This window comes from Neophocaena asiaeorientalis, unplaced genomic scaffold (genome assembly GCF_003031525.2).
Source record: "Neophocaena asiaeorientalis asiaeorientalis breed wild unplaced genomic scaffold, Neophocaena_asiaeorientalis_V1.1 scaffold7, whole genome shotgun sequence".
Lineage (NCBI taxonomy): Eukaryota > Metazoa > Chordata > Mammalia > Artiodactyla > Phocoenidae > Neophocaena > Neophocaena asiaeorientalis.
The window spans coordinates 20,538,206-20,563,205 of NW_020185337.1; the positions used below are offsets into that span (position 1 = coordinate 20,538,206).

General features: G+C 37.7%; 1 protein-coding gene across 1 annotated transcript; it reads right to left on the reverse strand.

Moving 5' to 3' along the window:
* Positions 1-213: 213 nt before the first annotated feature.
* On the reverse strand, positions 214-8,620 carry IBSP (integrin binding sialoprotein). Its single transcript, XM_024736201.1, has 6 exons — positions 8,567-8,620; positions 8,426-8,476; positions 8,253-8,330; positions 4,650-4,712; positions 1,310-1,483; positions 214-747 (listed from the first exon to the last, which is right to left on the reverse strand). Exons 1-6 carry the CDS (start codon positions 8,618-8,620, stop codon positions 214-216), a joined length of 954 nt encoding a protein of 317 aa, XP_024591969.1.
* Between the last annotated feature and the right edge of the window lie 16,380 nt (positions 8,621-25,000).

The following is a 25,000-nucleotide window of genomic DNA, read 5'->3' on the forward strand; positions in this document are numbered from 1 at the left end:
TAGCGCAAACACGTTAAAACGCTGTTTATAGAACTACAACCTCGAAACATTCAGTCACACACGATCTCACGCATTGGTTAGCCACTTTGGAACGGCAGCACCGTTCCACATTATAATATGCACATTTGTTACATTGCATCTTCCTGAGTTGAACTTTGAAAACGGTAACCACACAGAGTGCCGGAACGGATGAATTCATCCCAGTCTGGGCCTTCACTGGTGGTAGTAGTAATCTTGACCGTCATAGCCGTCGTAGCTCCGCCCTTTATAGTAGCTGTACTCATCCTCATAGGCTCGGTAATTGTCCCCACGAGGTTCTCCATTTTCATTTTCGTAGATTTCATACCCGTTGTCGTACTCATTGGTGCCTGTCTGTTCATACTCCCCCTCATGTCCAGGGGTGGTAGTTTCCCCAGATGGTGGCGGGGTAGTTCCGTAGATCTCCTGGGGTGGAGCTGTAGGTTCAAATCCACCATTCGGAGAGGTAGGTGCCTTAGAGCCACCATTGTCCTGGCCTCCAGCCGCTGTGGTTCCTTCTGCATTGGCTTCGGTGACACCTTCTTCGCCTTCTTCCTCTCCATTGTCCCCACCGCTGCTGCCGTGGCCATTGTCTATCTCTGTGCTGTTGGCGCTAGTGCCATTTACGCCCTCCTCATTATCATCCACTTCTGCTTCATCTTCATTTTCTTCCCCTCCTTCTTCATCACTTTCCTCCTCTTTTGTAGCCTTCTTTCCTATATCCCCAGCCTATAAGGGAAAGTTTGAAGGAATCCAAATTTAGGTGTGAAAAACATAAAACTTAAGGCCATTATTTCATCCAACATAGGCTGTACTGACAGCCTTGTCCTACATGTAATTCTTAATTGAAGCCAATTTAAGTTACCAAAGAATTGGTGGGTTTTTAAAAATTCAGAATTAGTACCTTTGTCATTGGGTTTTGAGGGAGAAAAAAGGTACCTGATAAAATAAGTCTCTGTGGGAGATGCTTTCTATAGCTTTGCTACTCACTTTCTCTGTCTTGGAATCCTCTTCCCAGAAATGCTATGGCATCTCTCAGGACCTTTTATCCATTGCTAAGATGCTTCTCCTTAGTCTTCTGTGATAATATTGAAAGTCAGTATAAGAACATGGAAAGAGAACTTCCATGGGAAAAACCTTTCCTTATTTGTAAACAGGGACATTGTACCTGCTCTTACTTTTTCATTGAGTTTATGAAGATAATATAAAATACTGTGTGTAGAGTGTCAGGATAACCTCAGACTTCAGTAAAGCAATGAGAGCAGATTGAACATCTTGGAGGAATTGTTACCTGCGTGGGAAGCTGGATGGCAGCTAGACCTATATACCCTGTTCCAGGTGCGGTCTCCTCTCCATAACCAAGTGTGGTAATGGAAAGGGTGGTGTTCTCAGCCTCTGACTCTTCGTCTTCATTTCCATCAGAATCTTCATTCTCTTCATTGTTTTCTTCTTCATTTGAAGTCTCCTGGGGTAAGTGTCCAGAGCAAGAAAATTTATTTAAGCTAGAAGATAACTCAAGATTTGTTGTAGTCGTGAACCATTATTGGAAAGAACGTCCTCCATATCCCTCAGCCAGCTTGTCACCCAGTGTTGACAATTCTGCTTCCTCTTATGCCATTTGCACCTCTCACTTCTCAGAACTCAATTCAAAGTTTTCTCATACTATTTACCTCACTATAGTGTGTTTTAGATATTTATGTATTCCGTTTAATCAATTCAAAAATATTTGTGTAATAATTTCAGCATATCTGACTATATGGTATCATACAATACATAGCTTAGGCTCTGAAAGTCTTGTTAATAGCTGCTACGACATGACAGTTCATTAATTATTGTATTTGCTGACAAATAAGCTGAGAACTTTATACCTATTTTTAAATTCCTTAGAGCAGTCTTTTAAGGTAGGGTTGTAACTCACACCCTTTAGAAAAGGAAAGCGAGCTCAGAAAAGTTAAATAACGTGTTTAAAGTCTCATAGTAAGTGATGAAACTGTATCCTTCTAATTAAAAAAAAAAAACAAACCTGGGCCCTTTCTGTGCACCATGATGTTTTTGATGGCAAGGAGGATTTATGTGAATTGTCCACACTATACCTAGGATATTTTTTCAGAAAAGAATTCCTTATAGAAGCCCCTCTCTTCAAACAAGTTGATTGCATGTCATATTTACTATAAAAAAGAAGTGAATGTATTTCATTTACTTTCAGGAGTATTTAAAGAAAAAGAGACATATTAAATTCAAAATCCATCTGCCAGTATATAAGCCAGTCTTGAGATGTGTGCAGTATTCGAAAGATGTCAGGCACTTGACACACAATTTTTCTGGGCAAAGAAGAAACCAGACACTCCAAGAAATCCTTAGTGATACATTATGTTATTGCAGGAGATGTTTTTTAAAAATTACTACTCCTCGATGAATGTTATTATCATCTTTAACATTTTACTATTTTGCCTTTTCTCCATGTTGTTAGGCAATTGTTTGTTGATTGAGGTAACCTCTCAAAGTAATTCACAGCTAATACTGAAAGTCAGGAATTCATACACAGAATTCATTTACTTTAAATGAGTACTGGAAAACGGAATTCATTTCAATGTGTTTTTCAAGAGATTGTGGAGGTCACATGCAAAAGAATTCATGCTGCATGATTCCATACATGTATGTATGTGTGTGTGTATGTATGTGTGTGTGTGTGTGTGTGTGTGTGTGTGTGTGTGTGTGTGTGTGTATATATATGGAACAAAAAAGAGCCAGAAACAACCTATCTGTTAGGAGTCAACATAGCAGTTGCCTTTGGTGGTGGTTGATTAACAGATGGAATGGAGCACAAAACATGTGCTGCTTTTTTCTATGGGTGCTGGTTACCCTTAAGTGCTCAATTTCTGAAATTTCAGTCATCTATAAACTTATGATCATTGTGTTATGTACATTATATTTCAATAAAAGTTTTATAAATGTGAGACTGAATAATTTAGGAGAGGGGAAAAACATGTACGATCACCAAATAGAAGATATGCCTTAGCACCTTCTCATGGGAATACATTCCTGGAGACTCTGTATTTAATCTGAATTGCCAGTGAAATTCTCAGGAAGAGATGGGGACAAAAGAGGTTCTAAAGTCTCTTCAGGATGGAAGACTCCCAGGTTTCTTCATCACTTTGAATGAATGGTCTTTGGAGCATTTATTCCTCTGAAGTTTCAAAACCAAACCACCAAATATTGACTGGGCACTATATATGTATAAGAAACTGGGCTGGGCGGTGTGAAGAGATGCAAAAGAGGGTACAGCACTGTTGACCCTCAAAGCAAGGATTGTTACCTATGGCCTCTAGTCTCCCGGGTCATGGGGAGTTTGCAGATAAGTTCTGGGAGGACCAGAAATGTTCAGAGATTGTTGGTAAAATATCGAGTACGTGAAATTTCATCAGAATTCTAAAGGAACCTTAATGTTTCTCCATCCCAACCACCATCGCAACAAATGAAGAACCACTGTCAAAAGATATGCAGTCTAACTGGGAAATCTAGCTGGTAAGGCAATTTTATAGTCTCTGTGGTTAAATGGATTACCCTAGCTTAGTTCTTGTGTAAGATTGCTATGTGGAACTCCAGGCAAAATTTTGTGGGATTTAGTAGGTGGCATTTTTCCTGGTACTGGCTTGACATTCTTGTAAGGTACCCCTTTAAAAGCTATTAGGATAAATTGTGGTACTAAAAAAGTTACTTTTATGGTTAAAAAAAAATCAGACTAATTATGCGTCACTTTTAAAGTTCCCACACCATTTTGTTTTCAACAGAGCAGACGTTTATCCATTTTGAGCAGACATTTTGATCCATTTTAGACTGTCATTGTCCCTTCATAAATAGCATCTAAGAATACCTGAATTTAGAAGGTTCCCAAACCAGTGGATAGCTATAATTGACTACCCAGGAAAATGTACCTAATTACTATGTTTCTGTGGGCAAGAATGTCAGTTATAAACATGTTAGCACAATTTCCAAGTTATATAGATGAATTTTAGCCATGAGCTATACTAATTTGTAGTACTATATAGGAAGGTATTTATACATCTTGAGCATTTGCATTTCTGTGAAAACATGAATTTTATTAGTAGGCAAAAAGACATATAAAATTCCAATCAGAAAGAACAGCCCTGCTTTGTGAGTCAAGAAAGGCAGATAAATCACAATAACAGTGTAGAGGATATGAGATTAGCTTTCGTGTACTACCCACTGATTAAACTGAATTTTTGAAGTTTAGTCATTAAAACAAGTATTGCACTAAGTTTAGGATTATTGTATATTTGTCTTTTGCCATCGTGCTCTATCCACCTAAATGTAAACAATACTTTCTTTCCTCCTCTCCGAGTTTACATTTCTTCCACTTAAAATGGAGATACTTTTGTATTCATATACAACTTACACGTAACTTTATCCCCAAACTGTAATAGTGTTTTAAGCAGGTCATTTTATTTAATCCTCATTTAAATAATATTCTCCTTGTCCAAAATAGAAGGCTGTGGGCAGTTGGTAACCTGGCAATGTCTATTTGCTGAGTGTAGACTACAGGAGACTAGTTTCTATTTGTTTTTTGTGCTGCCTGGTTCGCTATGAAAAAACCTGCAGAAATTCCTTACCTTTTCTTCCTCCTCTTCTGAGCTCTCACCATTTCCATTTTCTTCAGATAAGTCACTACTGCTCTAAAAAAAAATGTATACATGAATTCATAGACATACGAATATATGTGTACATACATACTTATTTACTTAGAACAGTTCTCATGCTACTGTGAGAAAGATATGAGGAGATTGGACATCTGCAAAACAAGGTTAGAGAGAAAGGGGCATTTTACAGTGATCGAGATATGCATTGAAATATTCCATTTTTAACCTCGAAAGCATTGACAGTGTGTTGAAATATTTTGTACGTAAAAACGAGGGCAATGAATGGCAGAATGGCTTAGCTCTGAGAGAATGAGAATTATCTGGTCCAGTTTTTTTTATTTTACAAAGAAGGAATCTAAGCCCACACGGTTGTGAATTTTCCAACCAGTTCAAGGCAAGCCTTGAGCTAAAACATCGATCTCACTGTTTTATTTTCTTTATAAAATATGAATGAAATGATAACTAGGCTTTTTACAAAATATAAGTTGTTACTGGATGATTTTCATAAATAATGAGCTCTCTTGGTGAATTTAACTTAGAATTTGACTTGAAATTAAATTTGCATATAATTTTTAGTACCTTTTAATCTAATTAAAGCTAATGCCTAAAATGAAGTGTGTGTGTGTGTGTGTGTGTAAAGTTATATAAGAGAAAAATTCATTTACTCATTTAGGAAATTTATGAGTACCAGTCCTCTAAAAAGCTCAATATTGAATGAGAATAAATTAAACCGAGGAGTCTGCATATAAAAATAAAATTATAAGTTAATGAGCTTTGCTACTTTTTAAAAGGAAAGGTATATCTAAACATCTGTTATCTGAGCCTTCAAGACAGCGGAGGAGATTTTTCCTCTTTCTCCCAATGTTAATCCAAATTGAACTTTCCTTCTTTCTTCTGCAACCACTCCTTAATGACACTAAGCATACGAGTAGATACCTAACTTAAGATTCTGTCATTTTCTGCTCTGCAAATTTATCTTTGATTCTGGTGACTCAGTTAAGTACCATCGGTCTTAGAAAACATAGCTGCAGAAGAACCTTAGGGATAGAGATCAACATGAGGGAATATTCATGTCCCAGCCCTGCTCAGGGCTCTCCCTGCTGGGCTCATTCTTCAGATGGCCAAGCCATCCACCCAAGGAAAGGAATGCTTGTCTCCTTGAGCCAAGAATAATCTTGGGTGGAAAAGAGAATAATTAGACCTGCTCTTCCACTGCTATGACCTTAATGGCTGTGCCTCCCCTAGCCCAGAGGTGAATAAAGCATTAGATTCTATTGGAACTATTTCTGTTTGTTAGTTAAATTATATAGAGAGGACAGCATACTTTGTCTCAATGGGAATGTTTTAGTCATTTTACAAGCTTTCCTTACCTCTAGCTTTCATCTTACTCCAACCATTTCACTCTTCAATTAGTATCTGCAGTGAGGACAGTTTTAAAACTGCATGAAATGCCTTGAAGACTTAGCATTTCTTATTTTCCTTTCTTTCATTTACACCTTATTACCAACTTGTCAACAAGTCCTATTGATTCTTCTGGAAGTCTTTCATATACTCCTTCCAACTTCTATCCCTACTGCGTTTATTCCCTTCCAAAATATATATTCCAGGCACTGTACTGAGAATGAAGGTCGTAGCAAGAGAGGAAGTTGGAAGTATGGGCAGTTCCCCATGTCAAGTACTGTGATAACTGAGATGAGTCTGATAAAAGAAATTTAAGATAAAGTCCCTGCTGTCTAAGAGTTCACACACTAACCAAGTATCATTTTAATCATAAAAAAACAATTTCCTCAGTTAAAAATGCTTAGGGTGTTAAGCTTATTGATACTTACATTTCTGTAGCCAAGCAGGTAAGCTACAATGGACTGACAGCCTTGCAATCAACATAAGCTATTTCATGCAAGTTGGTATTTTAGAAAAGATTGTATATAAACACAGATCAGTTTGAATAAAACACGAACTTCAAAGCCAGTGCAGCTTAATGCATTTGGGGGTGATGGTCTGGGCGCTAAATACTTAACAGACTTAAGGAAATAAATAATAAGGAGCTATGGAAACATATAAGTAGACATGTAAGGAGAAAAATCTTGGAAATCAAACTTTGTAAAGTGGGATGATAGATCATCAATACTAGATCAGACTGTTGGATCAGGAGATATATTTTATTGGATTATATTTTGAAACAACTGTCTTATTTACAAATTCTACATTGGTTGAGATAAATCTATCTGCATATAATCTGTAGAAATTTTGTATATTAAAGATCTGCTTAAAAATCTATGAACTTTGGGTCTATCAGTAAGGAAAAATATTACCTCTCCTACTATCTTTTCACTACAGACATTTGAATTGGGCCACACGTAGATATCTATAAAAATTTTTAGGTAGGAATACCTCCAAGTATATGATATTTTAGAAAAGTTGAAGAGGTAGTCCGAAACGTAAATGTATTATCATTTCCATTTAAGTTTAAGAAAGACAACAAAGTTTCAAATGAGCAATGTTTATTTATGGGCAAACCAAAGAATGGAAGGCAATTCTGAAAACCCACAACTCTTGTATCATTGGTGCTCATATTTCTGTGGCCATACACATTCCCCATAATTATTATGGTGCTAGAAATACTTTAAGATGATCATTTCCTACCATTGTATGAGTTGGAAGTGGGTTAGTCCAACATATGGCAGGATACTATGCCAAGCCACTGCCCTAAGGCATCGTTTTCAGCGGCCTTACTGCTTTTAGTGTCTCAGGAGACGGGGGTCAGATGGTGCATAATTGGTGCCCTGAGCCCAGACTGTATAGTAATAAAAATAGCACAATTCTGGTTTGTTGTCTATTTAAAATCAGCACCACACCCTCTAGTTTTCAGAACCCTCTTCACAGGTAACTCAGTAAAAACAGAAACTCTTATTTTTAGTGTTCAGTTATTTTTTGTTTGTTTGTTTACAGATTTTAAGGATGTTTTGTTTTTCTCACGAGGTTTTTAGTTTGCCTCATGAATTTCTCTCTTTCCTCTGCATTCTTGAGCTACACTTTCCATTAGAGTTATGCTCCAATATGATGTATTGTTCTAGTGAACTACACAGGTCAAAGGTTCAGAAACTCTTCAGCAAACCAGTGGTTATCAGGAATTTTTTTAATGCTCTTCGTTGTTTATGAAGTCAATTTTTTCCCCTAAATTAAAAGCGTCTAAATTATTGGATATAAAACAGTTATATGACTGTATAATACGGCAGTTAGTGGCCTTATCACTGACTTAAATGTCAACAACAGATAAAATTGTCCACTTTCGTCAGTGAATTAGACAAAACACCTGAACTCAATGTTCTGCCGTGTGTGCTTTCATTGTGTCACTCTAGACTGGGCCCAAATGAGTTTACTCTCTCTGTGTGTGGCTCTGCTTTACAAGAAAACCTTAGGAATAAATTTTATTTTATTATGTTAAAAACAAACTGTTTGTAGTCAGTGGTCTTTCTGGCTGAATTTCAGGGAGAGTTGAATTTAGGTGTTTTACAGTTAAATTTCATTCCCTTTCAATTGTAATGGGTGAGAAGGAAAATTAAGTTGTACACTTACCTGAACTGGAAATCGTTTTAGAGGAGGATAAAAGTAGGCATGCTTGTAAAGGTAATATCGGGGCCTGTACTTATAGACCTGCATGAACACAATAAACGGTACATTCATGTTTCATGTGCAGTAAGTCTAGAGGGAGTGTAGTCAAGCCAAGGAAGTATGCTAAGGTGAATTACCCCATTTTCTTCAGAATCTTCTAATTTGCCTCTTCGATGCAAATTTTTCATCTGTTTAAAAGAGCATTTAATTGTTACATATTCTCTCAATACAAAAAGACAGAAATGGAAATAACTGTAGGTTCTGAATAAAGAACTTACTGAGAGAGCACAGGCCATTCCCAAAATGCTGAGCAGAATTAAAACCGTCTTCATTTTGCTTCTGGAATGAATGAAGTGGTAAAGTTAGTGAGTAAAACTAAGAATGTACCCTTTTTTGCTCATACTAGGCGACTTAATTGTTCTCATTTTTGTCCAATTAGAGTTTTGTCTAAGTAGGACCAAATTTCTGCTTTTGTTCTCAAATTGTTCCTTCTGTGTAAGTGGTAGAAGACTGACTTTATCCATCTATTTGAATAATCATGAGTTCCATATTTGGTTTTAACCTGTCTGCTCTGATTTGTCAGTGGAAGACCATTTCATCACTGCCACAGGCTTGCATGTTCAGTGTACTTCATGTTGGGGCGTGGAAGCCTCCTGATGCCCTTGACGTAGAAACATTAGCTAGTGCAGTTAGATGACCTGTTTGTTTTGTTTATAATTAAAAACTAAGCAAAAACTGAATACATTCAGATGGCTGCTTTTATGCCAATTATCCTACAGGCTGTTTCCAGCTTCTCTATAGCTTTTGAAGTAAAAGTTTGTTTGTGGGCTTCCCTGGTGGCGCAGTGGTTGAGAGTCCGCCTGCCGATGCAGGGGACACGGGTTCGTGCCCCGGTCCGGGAGGATCCCACATGCCGCGGAGCGGCTGTGCCCGTGAGCCATGGCCGTTGAGCCTGCACGTCCGGAGGCTGTGCTCCGCGGCGGGAGAGGCCACAACAGTGAGAGGCCCGCGTACCACACACACACACACACACAAAAAAAAAAATAATAATAATAATAAAAAGAACGTTTGTAAAATGTAGACTAGGAGGCATTTTCCCATGGATATCTTAGAATACTTGATATTTTTTATGTGTGTGAAAAGATCCATGACATGTGAAGTGTTATTCTTATAACATGTAGCACCCAAATTCCATGTTTAAGGATGATTCTATGAGAAGAGTTATCAGAGTTCGTCGTGGAATATCAGGGGGACATTTCCTCAAGTTACATTGTTCTCCAGCTCCATTTAAGCTTTCCATCACTGATGTGGGAGGTTGTCATGGAATGGATGTGGGGCTCTCCAAGGTCAGGGTGATAGTCGTGATGGAGACTTCAATTTTATGGAAGAATTGAAGATGTAATTGTCAGAATAGGCATACATTGTGAACAGTCCTGGGGTTTGCAGCCAGGCCAAGATCTCAGTTCCACATAGATTCCTCATAGGTAAAAGGAAAGCGATTGTGAAATCGAATCTTAATTTTATTCTATTTGATAAAATCCTATTTTAATAGAAGTTGAACAGACTTAGCTGAAAGCCACTAACACCCAGCACTGGCACTGACAAACACATTTAACTGAGAGTGCTCTCTCCTGCAGAGCGACAGTTTGGGCAACATTTTAGAAGCAATATGTAATGGGAATGGGAATTTTCCCATAAACACACTGGGAAAAGTAATATTTAAGATGTATGAAACGCATGTCATATACTATACTCTGAAGGTAGATTCTGCATTTTATCGTCACTAGCCACGATTTATTGCATCCTTATTGAATATCTGACACTAAAATAAACATTACACAGAGTAAGGCTAGAGTCCTGGAGAAGCTGTCTGGGGTCCTCTGTCACCTCTCTTTGTGGCAGAGTGGGTCTTTGATTTTGATGCCTGAAAACTGACTCACCATCCTGTCTACTTTAGCAAAAGTTCTTGATGGCCACGCGGGGATAAAGTGGTTTCCCCTAAAGGAGACCCATCTGTCTAAGAAGCTCTCATTGCTACTGAGGCGCTCTGAACAATACTTTGACCTTGGCCACCCATGATGGAGCCCATCAACAAACAGGAAGATTATTGCTCTGCAGCTTTATGAAAAGAGTTGGAGTAATTACAGTATCTTAAAGAACTAAAAACTAAAATATGTAGAACCGTAGAAAGAGTTCAGAGTATCTAATTTTCTCACTTGCAAACCATAAAAACAACTAGATGAAAACACAACAGGAATAATATAAAAGGAAACAAGTGATTCATGTAGGTAGCAACTCGCTGCCTACATAAGTCTCATTTTATTTACTTTGTGATTCATCAAGAGCAAAGACCTCTATAGTGCCCACTACTAACCCAGACAACAATTAAAAAAATTTTAAAGGATTGTTTTGAGAATCTAATTGCAGGTTTTTATTGGGAAGAGTATAAACTAACAACATCTCTTATTTCCCTAGTACTATGCATTTTTCCATTCTGCTTTTAGAGCTATAAGACATTAACACTTTGAAACCAAATATATAACATACTGTAAAATACTGTTTATAATTGAAGTACAGGTTAAGCATAATTGATGGAGAAATCAACATACATCGAGGCAGATTTGTAAATGCAAAACAGTATTTCAGTCAGATTACCTTGAATGCATCACAATGAGTAAACAAACAGTTATCTGTGAGGTACAGAGGTAGAAAGTAGGAAGCACAATTTTCTAGTTTATGTACATAATAATAATAACTTATTTACATGCTTAGGTTAATAAACTCAGCCTTTTGGAAAGAATCTAAAACATGAGGTACTAGTTTAATGATAAACAAGTGTTAACTTACATAGCAATTCTATACAATGTATTAATATCCATATTTAAATTAAAAGTTCAAAACCAAGCCTGGAGATGTGAAATGTGGCGTGTTTGATTTTAAGATAATCAAGTCGTCATATTAAACCCTACCCTTTTGCAGTCCTGGAGTGAGAAGGCAGGCTCCCAGGAGTGAGTGACACAGATTGAGTATTTCCTCTGCTCTCTCACTCACTCATTCACTTGCTCTTTCAGGCTATAAACTCTTCTTTGCCTTCCCACAGCCAATCACTGGCATGGTCAAGGTGATGTCAGAATGTGGATTCTCACCAGAAAACCCCCAAACTTCCACACTTTTTCGAGACACAAGCTCAGCTGAATAAACATGAACTGTGGTTTTAGTGCCAAGAGGTTTGCATTGTGGAATTTAATTGAAGGTTTAGATGAAGATGACTAGTTTGAGTTCTGAATATATATAATAATATACTGGATTTGAATTAAAATAAATAGCAAAAGATTTAACCATTTAAACATTTCATAATTATACAAATTTTCATTATGTTGAAAGGAAGGAAAACTTGCTGTAATCAGATACAATCCTACATTATTACTTTAGTAAAAAAAAAAAGATACTAACTAATAAAGGAAAGAACCTGATAAACAAGTAATACTTTAATATCAATTATTTGATATTTTTTTCCTGAAATACGCTTCATAAATTAAATTTGGTATAATTAAATGTCAAAATGTGTAAGATACATTTCCTGACACATATTGCTGAGTATAAAGGCTTTACACTAAGTTTTTGAGGACTGTGCTACTGATACTAGCACAGTGTACCATACAGTGATGGTAAGTGTGCCCTGGGTTGCATGGCTAGTAAATGGGGAATCTAGGGCTCAAAGTCAAGTCTGTCTAATTCTAGAGTCTACTTTTAATCACTATATATCCTTGCTGGCACATTCAGAAAACTTCAGTGATTCAGTAGATTGGAATATAGTGAGTGGAAGTAGGGACAGATGAGGATGGTCAGATAGGCAAAGACCAGATGAGGGAGTGGACTTAGGCTGCACTAAGGAGTATGGACTCCATCATGGAAACGAGAGAATTCCAAAGGGTTAAAGCAGAAAAGCAATATATTTAGATTTGCAAGTTGGAAAAATCTTTTGTTGGTAAGGCAGAGCTGCGTTGAGGAAGGCAAGATTGTTATGGAGGAGAGGAGTTTCAAGAAGCTATTTTAGTGGTCCAGGAAAACAATGATAAAGGTCTAAACTAAAGCAGTAGCAGTGGGGATGGAAAGGATGGAACAAAGGAAAGCAATGTTAAATAGATAAAATTAACAGGACTTAGTAGAAGTAAGAGAAGTGGAGAAGCCTAGGATGATTTCTGGATTTAGGACTTGGGTAATCTTGAGAATGGTGCGGCCATATCTCATGCAATACCTAGCAGAGCAATTGGTATACTATAATCAATCAGTAAGTGATTAATAGTTAATAGTATAAGATATACTATTAAAGTTAATAGTATTAACTTTAATATTAAAGTTAATAGTATAAGATATAATAAAAGGAGTAGAGAACTGAGAATCAAAAGATTGAAAGTTTGTTCTATGAATATGTGAGTCACTCAACCCCAAGAAGTCTTCAGTTTAAGCCATCTTTTAAAAATAAAGGGATTTTCACACCAAAAAAGAACCAGCCATTGCATTCCTCCATCACCTGTGAAGTGTTCTTCCCAAGCAATAGAACTTGACCCTGATGAAGCCTCTATATCTACCAGATTAGAGAAAATACAGGGAACAGAAGACTACGTAAAATGAAACCATTGGGATGCATTCAGCCAAATCCAGAAATTGGGAAACTTCATCAGACATATTACCTGGCTTCTACCTTATTAGCAGAAAAAATACAAAAGGAGGAAAGGGAAACTGTCGATTTAAGAGACTTCAGAACATAGACGTATCTAGAGAAATTATGAAACAACTGGAGAAATGTTGAGTCCTGACCAGATATTTTCTGGTATTAAGAAATTGTTGCTAAGTTTTTAGGTATGATGATACTATTATTATTTTAAAAAGAATGCTCATCTTTTAGAGATTCAACCTAAAATACTCATGGGTGAAACAGATATCTTGGGGTGGGGATGAAGACGAAACAAGGTTGGATATAAATTGATAATCATCGGGACTTCCCTGGTGGTGCAGTGGTTAAGACTGCGCTGCCAATGCAGGGGGCCTGGGTTCGATCCCTGGTCAGGGAACTAGATCCTATGTGCATGCCGCAACTAAGAGTTCGCATGTCACAACTAAGGAGCCCACCCAGCACAACCAAATAAATAAATATGTTTTAGAAAAAGGACTTCCCTGGTGGCACAGTGGTTAAGAATCCACCTGCCAATGCAGGGGACACAGGTTGGATCCCTGGTCCGGGAAGATCCCACATGCCACGGAGCAACCAAGCCCACGCACCACAACTACTGAAGCCCGCACGCTCTAGGGCCCGCATGCCGCAACTAGTGAGCCTGTGTGCTATAACTACTGAAGCCCACGTTCCTAGAGCCCATGCTCCGCAACAAGAGGAGCCACCACAGTGAGAAGCCCATGCTCTGCAACGAAGAGCAGGCCCCGCTCGTTGCAACTAGAGAAAGCCCGCGCGCAGCAACGAAGACCCAACGCAGCCAAAAAATAAATAAAATTTGATAATCACCAGATTGATGATTAGTCAATGCAGATTCATGACACTATGCTCTTCACCTTTGTATATGTTTGAAGTGACCTATACAGTTTTTTTTTAATGGAAATGATTGAACTAAGTGATCTCTAAGACTTTTTCTATTTCTAATATTCTGTAATCTCTTACCTTCAATGAGTCATTTAAGCCTGATATATCCTTTCCAACAGCCCTATAGCTACTCTAAATTGACTAGATTTATTCATGCAAGTTTATTGGAACATTCTTTCTAAGAAGTAGTGCTAGAGGAAAAAAGAAACAAAACCAAAGATTCTTACTGCTTTTTTTTTTTTTTTTTTTTTATAACTAGGGCTGTCCCAACAACACTTTTGTTAAGGTCTCATCATCACAATGGTCTTCTTTATTTAAACAGGCTGTTAGGAACTGATTCTCTTAGATGGCATATGAACACACATTCGCATCATTGATGCCACAACCAAGTTTCACTGTGTGATGAGTTATGTCTGGAAAAACCCTACACTCGTTGTGATGTACTCTTCTTTCTTACTTGCTACATTTACTCAGTTACCAAATCTTATTAACACCACCTCCACAGTTTCTTTGAAATCCATCCTCCTCCCTCCTTTCTTGTTGCCTATGCCTGTGTTCAAGCCCTCATTACCTCTTGCCAGGTTAGAATATCAGTAGTAATATTCTAATTGTGAGCATGTTGCCTATTTCCCCTTACCAAAACTTCTGTGACCACAGGATTTAGAATCAAAGATTGGACTGAAGTCCTGGTGCTGTCTCTTGCTAGCTTTTGACCTTGGGTAAGACTTGCTCAGCCCAAAAAGTCTGCCCCCAACTTTCCTTTCCAATATCGTTTATTACTTCTTGCCTGCTAGAATATATTTCAAGATGCTCTATATAGACTTATTAATAACTAAGTCTAAGAAGTAAATACTTTTAAGACATATTTGAAGTCTCTTTGCAGCTCTTAATTGAAATCTTAATAACCTAAAATTTTCTGGAATAAATGACAAAATTTCCTCTTTTCTGTTAGAAAAATGCTAAAATTCCTGGCTATGCCAATATTCTAGTTCTTACTAAACCCTAAAGGGTTCCATATCTTTCTCTATGAAACCAAAAGGTAGTACGTAGTTTGGACAACAACCTTCACACCTATAGTGTTCTTCTCCTGAGCTACCTCACCGTCAGCCTGGTTGCTCTTTGATACTTCATCTTTGGACCCTTTTCTGCCCAATCTAAGGTGTCATACCCCTTTAACCTTTTGATATTCGGTATGCATTTTGCCCTCCATCCAAGCCTACCTATTCAACCTTTGCCTAGTTTTTCCATCAGTAAGTCTCTGGTTCTAAGACTTTGTATAATCAGTCAATTGCCGTCACTCATTTAGTAAGCTTGGGTGGTGGGGTCCAAAAGAGACAGGTTTTTTTCCCCTTAGAGCTTGTAATCTAGTCAAGCTCTCCCTCCCCTCTTCCCTCCCAGACCTCCACTGTTTATGTGAAAGTCAAGTAATGCTTTTCCTAACCCCACTCAATTTCCCAGCAAAACTTTCATGTATTCCATAGCCAGAAAAAACAAATACCAAACATGTACCTAATATAAATTCCTGTTTAAGAACCATCATGTTCTCTTACTATAATATTGTGCCCTTGTGTGGTAATGGTGGTGGTGATGTGTGTGTCTGTGTCATCTGTTTTTTATTGTGAGATTCTAGAGGGCAAGGACTGCATCTATTTAAATTGCTAGATACAGAGTCAGGAAAACCACATCTATGGTTATTTACATGAGACTGCTGCTCTCATAGATTTTGACATCAGGTGAACATTAATGAGATATATCAATTAGTTCCTTGCACTTTGATAAAGAGAAGGTGAAGATTAGCACACAATTATTACTATCTATTAGCAGATAGTAGACTGAGGGCAGGGTACTTATAGACTGTTCTCTGTGACGTGGTTCCTGTCTCCAAGGGGAAGATTCTGAATTTGTTTGTCTCCTTCCAAATCTTCTTTATTCAAGATTTGGGAGAAGTGAATGAAGGTTAAGTCTGGTTGTATCTCTCTACAGCCTTCCCAGGCACTTCCCTTTCTACTTTACCATCCGCTTCTACCTATTGGCTCTCTTTCATTGGAATTTTAATTTTCAAGTCTCCTTTATGAAACAAAGACCAAAAAAACCCTCCTTCATCCATACACGTTCCCACCCAGCTACTCATGTATTTCTCTCTTCCTCTTCACAGGCAAATTTCTTGAGAGTTGTCAACATTTAATAACCCACCTTCTTCACCTTCTACTTGTTTCTCAGCCCACTACAATATGGCCTCTGCCCCCATAACTCTGTAGAAACTTATCTCATAAAGGTTACCAATGACTTCGTTCTGGTTAGCCAATGATTTCTTGCTGGTGAATTGCAATGAACACTTTTCAGTCACTTTCCTAGGTGGTGTCGGTAGCAGATGCCACTGACTGTTTCCTCCTCTTTCAAAACTTCTGCTTCCCTCCCGCATGCATGGTACTGCATTCTCCTGTTTCCTCTTCCCTCCCTGCTTGCTATCTCTCAGCTGCTCTTAAGTGCTCCTCTTTCTTTAGCTGTCTTTTGAATGTTGATATTTTCAGGGCTCTGTCCTTGTCCAGCTCCTCTTCACATTCTCCAGAGTCTCTCTGGATGAGCTCTTTCATTCCCATGGCTTCACTTACCCATCTGCTGTTTTTTTTTCTTTTTTTTTTATTTGAATTTTCCTCCTGGCTTCAGGGTCATAACATATTATCAAACTTATAATGGAAATCTCCCCCTGGAAGTTACAAAATTACCTCAAATTCCCAACTACCCTTCCTTCTAATTGCTCAAGCTAGCAATGCAAGTCATCCTTATCACTTGTCTGTCCCCTACCCCTCCCATCCCAGTGTGGTCCTGTCAATTCCACAGCCCTCAAATCTTACTTCTATCCACCCTCACTACAACTATTATCTTACTTGAGGCCACTGTTTTCTCACCTGGGTTACTACAAGAACCTCTTTATTTTCTTTTTCTCCAATCCATTTTTCACACCTTGGCCAAAATAAACTTTCTAAAACATATTTTCAATAATATGTTTTCAACCTCTGCTAAAAATTCCCCATGGCTCTAGGATCTTCAGGATAAAGTTTAAACTTCTCAGAGTTGCATAGAAGGCCATTCATGATCTGACTCTTACATAGGACTCCAGCCCCACCCCTTTACTTTCCTGTCTCACACTAAGCTCAACTCATACTAAAGTATTTCATTTCTTTCCCTTTACACCATGTCTTTTCCCCTGGGCCTTTGCACATGCTATCTTTGTCTGTCTAACTCTGACCAGTCAGCCAGGACTCAGTTCTGATGTCACATCCTTCAGGAAGCCTGTCCTTATTCCTATCCTCACTTTGGCTAGGTTGGTACCTCTTCTGTGTTTCCAAAGCACTCCTGTGATAGTAATGACCCTTCTCTATTGGGGCTGATTGCTTATGTCTTATGACCTCTGAATAGATTAGAAGTTTTTGAGGACAAGGACAGGGTCTTATTTACCATTATATCTCCAAGCACTCATCACAGTGCCTGATGTAGGACATTTATTCAATAAATATTCTTGAAATAATTGCTGACTGATTAAGAATGAATACTGAAAGACCATTATTGCAGTGTTTCTCAACTCTTTTTTTCCCATTATTGTCCAATAAGGAGAAAAAAATAACTTCATTTAATGTCTCCCTAAGGAGAGAAATTAAATACTAAGGAGTAATAGAGTTGAGCTTTGAAGGGCCATGAACCCTAAGAGAATGAGAAAGGAAATCTATATGATTTCCAGAGGGCTGTTATGTCTATATCTCTATCAGCCATAGTTAAGGAAAAAACAAACACTCTTTTCTACATATGGACAGACTGAGGGATCATTTTGATCTCGCTTTTTATCTAAAAATTTTTTTAACCCTCTTTGTGTTTTGAGCTGGAAGCAAATTTCTACTTACCAAAGAGAAGCTTTCATGCTATTACTTGATTATTCATAACTTTGTGAAAAACCTGAATGTTTACGTTGTGATGTTAAAATGCCTAATATTTTTTGTCAGCTCAGCACATTCCTTAGTGAAGAACTGAGAAATGAGTTCTCAGAACTCATCATTTCAGGGATTGCACAAGTGACAAATCTAGTCTTTTAGTTACTAGCTGGGGTTATATTTTTGGTGTTCCTTAGGTTTTCCATTGCCTTGGACCTTCTGCAATGACCTGCAATAATAACAGTTTGTGATTCCGCAAAGAGCAAATCACTGCCAGTCTTTAGTTGTGGTCTTGTTGTAATTTTGTATGATATGGCTCATCCCATTGCATCATCCGTAAAGGTTACCACACTCATTGGACGTCTGAGGCCACCTGCTTACCTAGTGGACATTTACTGGGATTTGCTTTGGTATTTTCTGCTTGACTGTGTCGAATGTGGATTCCTCGGGATACCTCTGGCCCAGTGCATTCCAAGCAAGCTTCTTCCTTTTCTCCCTTTTGGAAGAATAATCTCTCTATGTATGTCTCATTTTCGTCCAGATGATTTTTTTCCCCCTACCTGGGCTTTCATCTAGAACCTCTGTCCTAAACTTTTTAGTTTTAGGGTTTTCTTTTTCTTTTTCTTTTGATATTTTCTAGTTAATTCACTGATTTTCTCTATTCCTAAATAACTTTCTGTATTGCTGTCATGGTACCGCACCTATAGAAAGAACTTATTAGATGTTGGCTGACTGACTGAATGACTGATTTTCTTGTACTTGTTACTAATGGTGAAATCTGCCTACCATGTCAGAATTGGAGCTCAGGACATAAGTTCCTTCCTCCTCTTAATCCTATGCACTACCCTAAAGAATAAAATGTCAGTTATTTCGATTCAAAGTTTTAATGCATAAGAAATGCATTTCTTAGAGAGATTTTAAACGCAAGATGGTTATCTATATCTTTGTAGTCTCCAGGAGCAGCCACACTCAGAGGCAAGGGATAAGATCACATGTCTTGCCTCAATTTTTAAAATCTAAAAAAATGTAAACAATTTATAATAAAATCAGGTGGAATAAAGTGATGACAAGTTAAATAATAATAGGCCAAGTCAGAAATAAAATAAATCAGATTAAGCAAGAAATTTAACAACTCTGGAAAACATGAGCTTTTGTCACCATCAAAAATGTTGAAATAGGGCTTCCCTGGTGGCGCAGTGGTTGAGAGTCCGCCTGCCGATGCAGGGGATACGGGTTCGTGCCCCGGTCTGGGAGGATCCCACATGCCGCGGAGCGGCTGGGCCCGCGAGCCATGGCCGCTGAGCCTGCGCGTCCGAAGCCTGTGCTCCACAACGGGAGAGACCACAACAGTGAGAGGCCCTCGTACTGCAAAAAAAAAAAAAAAAAAAGTTGAAATGCCTATTTTCACCTGAAACCTGGCAAAGTCTCTCTTTTGAAAGAATGACATTTATATGCAAAAAAGTATGGGGGTTTTGGCATTTTTTAGATAGAAATATCTAAAAACCTAGACATAGTTATTCCTTGATAGAAATATAAAATTAAGTAACAGCCCAAAGAGGCTGTGTTCAGTGTTCCCAATAGTGAAAGGAAAGTAGTGACTACAATGATGGGACGGTGGACTGGAGACCCCATTAAAATTCAAGCTTTGTGATCTAATTCTACAAAGTTAGAAAATCTTTTAAAACAGATGGAACTTCTTATTTTTCTTTAAATCTGATGAGCTGGCATCAAGAGATGATGTCCTCCCTTGGTCTTGTGGCTTTCCGTCTAGGGTGGGGGTCAAGGGATTTGCCTACAATTTCAGGCTGATTCCAAACCAGAGGCAAGTCCTCCTTGTCATTATGTTTTCCTGTAATAGCTCAAGACCTCCTGCTCCACATTCAAGTTCATACTTTATTAAGGTACATGGGCTGAGTCTTTGCTTTTGTTGGTGTTACTGTGTCAAACAGCGAGAAGCCACCACCCGTAAGAGGCCAGAATTGGTCTTTGTGGTAGAAGAAGTGTTGGTCACCATGAGAGACAGAAGTTCTCTATGCATTTGGATATTTTAAATTTGGTGGTAGATTCTATTCAGGACTCGAGGGAGACCTCACAAAAGAACAGGTTATTTGAGAAAAACCAAATCTAAAGGACTGCAAAGAAGGAAGCAGTGTGTATCAAATGAGGCATTGGATTGCAAAGGGACCACTGTCCAGCTCAGGGGCCCGTGGAGAACTCACAAGCATAATACCAGAGGTGGCTGGGGTACGGGGGGTGAGGGTGGGAAGGGGGAGCAAGGAGAGTTGCAGAAGAAGATGGATCTAATAGAAGAACTAAACACTTCACTGTGTCTAATCATAAGAAAGGCCCAGAAATTCAGACCTTCACCAAGCTCCTCCATGACACTGGTGCGAGAAATTTTTTTTGTTTCATTTGTTTCCTAAAATAAAATTCATATTTCAAGAGAGAGTTTGGCTAATACAATCTAGCCATTTGTCCCAAAATTTGAAGAATGGTTATAATTTTCTAAAACACACTCTTGCTAAGCAATAACATTCCATGTACACCAAAAGGCTGTAGATTACTCATCTACCTAATGGTCACAGAGGCACCTGTTGAAGTAGGAGATTGGTAGCCTCTTAATTTCAGTTTTTTAATAAGGCCCAAAATGATATTTCTATGAGTCAGTAGTAAGAAAAACCAGTTTTTCTTTTTGTAAGTCTGTGATGTTGCACGCAATAGACTCGCCAAAATTTCTTATCCATCCATCCATCCACCCATCCATTGTTTTCAGCACTTACTCTGTACTAGGCATAGTGCCAAATGCATGCTGGGCATACAAAGATATCCCCATAAAAAGACACAAAGATACCCAATAAAGTTAAAACAAGAAATTTGTCCATCATTTCTTTGTGAAAAGGTTAAGGTAAGCTCACTAGAGGCACTTTGATATACCAAGATGGCATCTACCAAGATGCCTGAAGAAACCATGAAACAATGCCTTTTATAATATTTCTTCACTTGACATTTTTTTTTCTTTCTCAAAGAACAGATAGCAAACTTATCAAAACTAAATAAAATAAAGACATCCTCAGGAAACTTTTTAAAGATTCCCAAGTGGGTGTTAACTGTGAATTTAGCTGAAGTGAGAGATCTTTTTTTCATTGTTTTAGACCTGTGAAAAATACTGTCACCAACTCCAAAATACATGAATTAATTTCATTACCACAGGACTGGAAATCAATTTGCCTGCCTCTTACTACAGGTTTTCTTCTATTATCCCACCATCATTTTCACATTCACATTATTCTCTAGAACCATAGCAAAGTTATAGGCTATACAAAAGGAATTACATGTTTAACATGCACAGTAAGGAAAAAACCTGTGATCCCGCTTGAAGCTTTCAGACATCCTTATGTATATGGAGAACAACAGTCACTGCAGCATCCAACCTGCTAGACAATACTGTATGGACAACTATGGCGCTATTTTCAATTTAACTCTGTAGACCATCTAACTCAGAAGAGTACGTTTTCTTTTCGTTTTCCCTCTGAATTGCATCATACTTTGGCCAATGGTTCTGTGGTTGTTTCCAAGTAAGGCGGCGAATTGATGCAGTAAATTAAACATGCTTGCTGGGATGCATTTAGCATTGTTTCAAAGCTGTTAGGGCTTAAGGTAGCATTAGAATTCAGATAAGGGGCTTCCCTGGTGCCGCAGTGGTTAAGAATCCACCTGCCAAGGCAGGGGACACGGGTTCGAGCCCTGGTCTGGGAAGATCCCACATGCCACGGAACAACAAAGCCCATGTGCCACAACTACTGAGCCTGTGTGCTACAATTACTGAAGCCCGCGTGCCTAGAGCCCGTGCTCCGCAACAAGAGAAGCCACTGCAATGAGAAACCCGTGCACCACAACGAAGAGTAGCCCCTGCTCGCCACAACTAGAGAAAGCCCGCACACAGCAACAAAGACCCAATACAGCCAAAAATAAAATAAATAAAAAGAATTCAGATCAAATCTGGGGCCTTTAACAAACTTGTTTTTTTGTTTGTTTGTTTTTGGGGTTTTTTTTTGCGGTACGCGGGCTGCTCACTGTTGTGGCCTCTCCTGTTGCGGAGCACAGGCTCCGGACGCGCAGGCTCAGCGGCCATGGCTCACGGGCCCAGCCGCTCCGCGGCATGTGGGATCTTCCCGGACCGGGGCACGAACCCACGTCCCCTGCATCGGCAGGCGGACTCTCAACCACTGCGCCGCCAGGGAAGCCCCAGAAACTTGTTTTTTTTAAAAATTAAAGTGTAAATACATATAGTAAACTATGTGTATCTTAAGTGTACAGTTCATTAAGCTTTAATAACTGTTTACACCCAAATCAACACATAGAACAATTGCATTACTCTAAAAGTTCTCTCATTTTCTTTTCTGGTCTGTTCCCTCTGTTTGCCAGAGGCAAACACTATTCTGTTTTTCATTCCATGGATTCGTTTTGCCATTTCTTAAAGTTTATAGAAATGGAATTGTGCAGCAAGTCTTCTTTTGTGTCTGGCTTCTTTCACTGAGCATAACACTTTTTATATCCATTTATTGTGCTCATGTATCAGTAGTTGATTGTTTTTATTGATGAGTAGTATTCCATTGTATAAATATACCACAATTTGATTAGTCATACTCCTGTTTATGGGCATTTAGTTAGTTTTTTCTGTCATGAGGAAAGCTACGGTGAACATTGGTGTACCCATCTTTTTATGGACATATGACATGTTTAATTTAAAATTTAAGCTATAATGAAGTCAGAACATTGATACCTAAACTTTAATTAAGTGGCCACTTTGAGTAAAACCAGAGTATAAAGAAGATGGACTAGGAGATGGATACATTTAGTAGGATCTGTAACCGGGGGGGCGGGGAACCGGAACACACCAAGGGCTCCACACTGCAGTGTCCTCACTTTAGCTCTGAGCACTTCAGCCCAACTGCGCTGTGAGCTGCCGTGGGAATAAGGAGACATCAGTTAGAGTTATACGTGAAAAGACATACTTAGAGACAGACACACATGGGTTAGGTTCTGGCTCAGTAACTTACGGCACATTAACTGACCACTCCGAGCCTTAGTTTTTCTCGTCCGTAAGACAAAATAATTCCCAATGTGATAGGTATAAATATTAAATGGGATGTAAGAGTTAAGGTCATAGCACATTTAATTTGTATAAAATATAATTAGAGATAGCATAATTCGTGTATCATAATGAGACAAAATATATTGAGGTTATAATTTGAGTCCTAGTTCATATGCTATAGATAGTGGGATGATTGAAATTTAAAAAAAAAATTGTTGGATGTTAACTATAGACTTATTGTAGTGATCATTTCACAATATATATAAATATCAAATCATTATGTTGTCTATCTGAAACTAATCTAATGTCGTATGTCAATTATACCTCAGTAAAAAAATAATTTTTGTTTTGTTTTAACTAGGTGATTCTGTGGTTAAGCTTACATAAGGCAAACTGTTGTAATAAATGACACATACTCTGATGGATAAAACCCCTAACATTAGTGACTTAATAAATAAAATCCCATTTCAGGATCCTTTCCTTAAATTTTGCCAAATCTTCAACGTTGTTGTTCTCTATCATCGAAATTGACTGCAAAGGGACATCATTAATGAAATGAGATTTTACATATTCCATCTTTGAAAATGTCTTTTCACACAGATAGATCCAGCTAAATACTGATATCAGTCCATAAGCATGTGATTTCAGTTGAGCATATTCATTACTTGGAAGGCATTGATAGAATTCTACTAGATTTGCCTCTTGATAGTTGCCTTTTATCCTGTCATTACACTGCAAATTAATTACCCTCAATTGAAGTTAAATGGAAGCTCCTCAATTTCATTAGTTAGATAAATTTTACATTGTTATTAAATACATTTTGAAATTTGAAAAATGTCCTTCATACTTCCATGGAGGTCTGAAAAATGCTGCTGGAACTACAGTTTGAGCTTGGAAAATATATCTGCTGCAAATTTTTGTGAGAATGGAGATCTCACTACTTGTTTAAACATTTGACAGCCTGGGAAATGTATAAAGCATTGCAGGTGTAACCAAGAATTATTGGTCCCCATTGTAGTGATCATTTCATAATGTATGCAAATGTCAAATCATAGTGTAATACACCTGAAACTAACATAGCATCATACATCAACTGTATTTCAATTAAAAAAATAATTATTTGTCCCTAATAACTTATATTTTCATTTACTTAGGTGGCCAAATCTTACTGATAACTGGAATTTTCTATTAAATTTAGTAAAATACAATATAATTCTCAACTTAAATTAATTTTTAATTCAATTATTTATATACAACACAATTTACTGAATGACTCTCTGAAACATTTTTTCTCATATATTATTTGTCATAATAATTATTTATTATGTCCTATAGCCCTATGGAATACATTACTTTTTCTATTGTTTTCCTGATCCCAGCACCTTTCTTTTCAGCCTCCATTAAACTCCTGGTTTGGGCTTTTCTATTAAGGATTTTGGGGGAAAAAATCGACTAAAGAGCATTAGTGTTGTCATTCAAAATATTGTGTTGCCAATTTTTACTATACTGTCACTTTTAAATCATGTTGTAAGAGCAAATAGCAAATTTAGAAATTGTTAACATAACTATTCATTCATCCTTTATTAGAATTAAAATTCATTTTAGCTTCTCTTAGTCTCAGTTTCCATATTTTTAATATGAGGACACGATACCCATTTTAAAGCCCTTATGAGCAGTAAGATAGTGCGTATGGAGTGTCTGCTACTATGAGTCTTCAGTATATTTCACTTCTTGGATCTTAAATTACTTAACCGTAACATTAAACATTCCTTTTATAGATTTTGCATACATATATTCCTTTTATTTTTAAACACCTCAAAAAATTTGTTGTTCATATAAGAGTTCGCTTTCATCATACTCTAGGGAAACATAACAGTATAGTTTTCTGAATCACATGTGTTTGAATTTAAAGTATCCTTAAAATATACGTGTGTGTGTGTGTGTGTGGGTGTGTGTATCTAAACACAACATGTTGTGTGTATATTTAAAACAGTCTTTCCTCTACTGTTTTATTATATCTATAAATATGTTGCCTTTTCACTAATTAAACATTTTTTAGTGAGAAAATTAGGGAGGAAAATGAAAAAAGTATCAG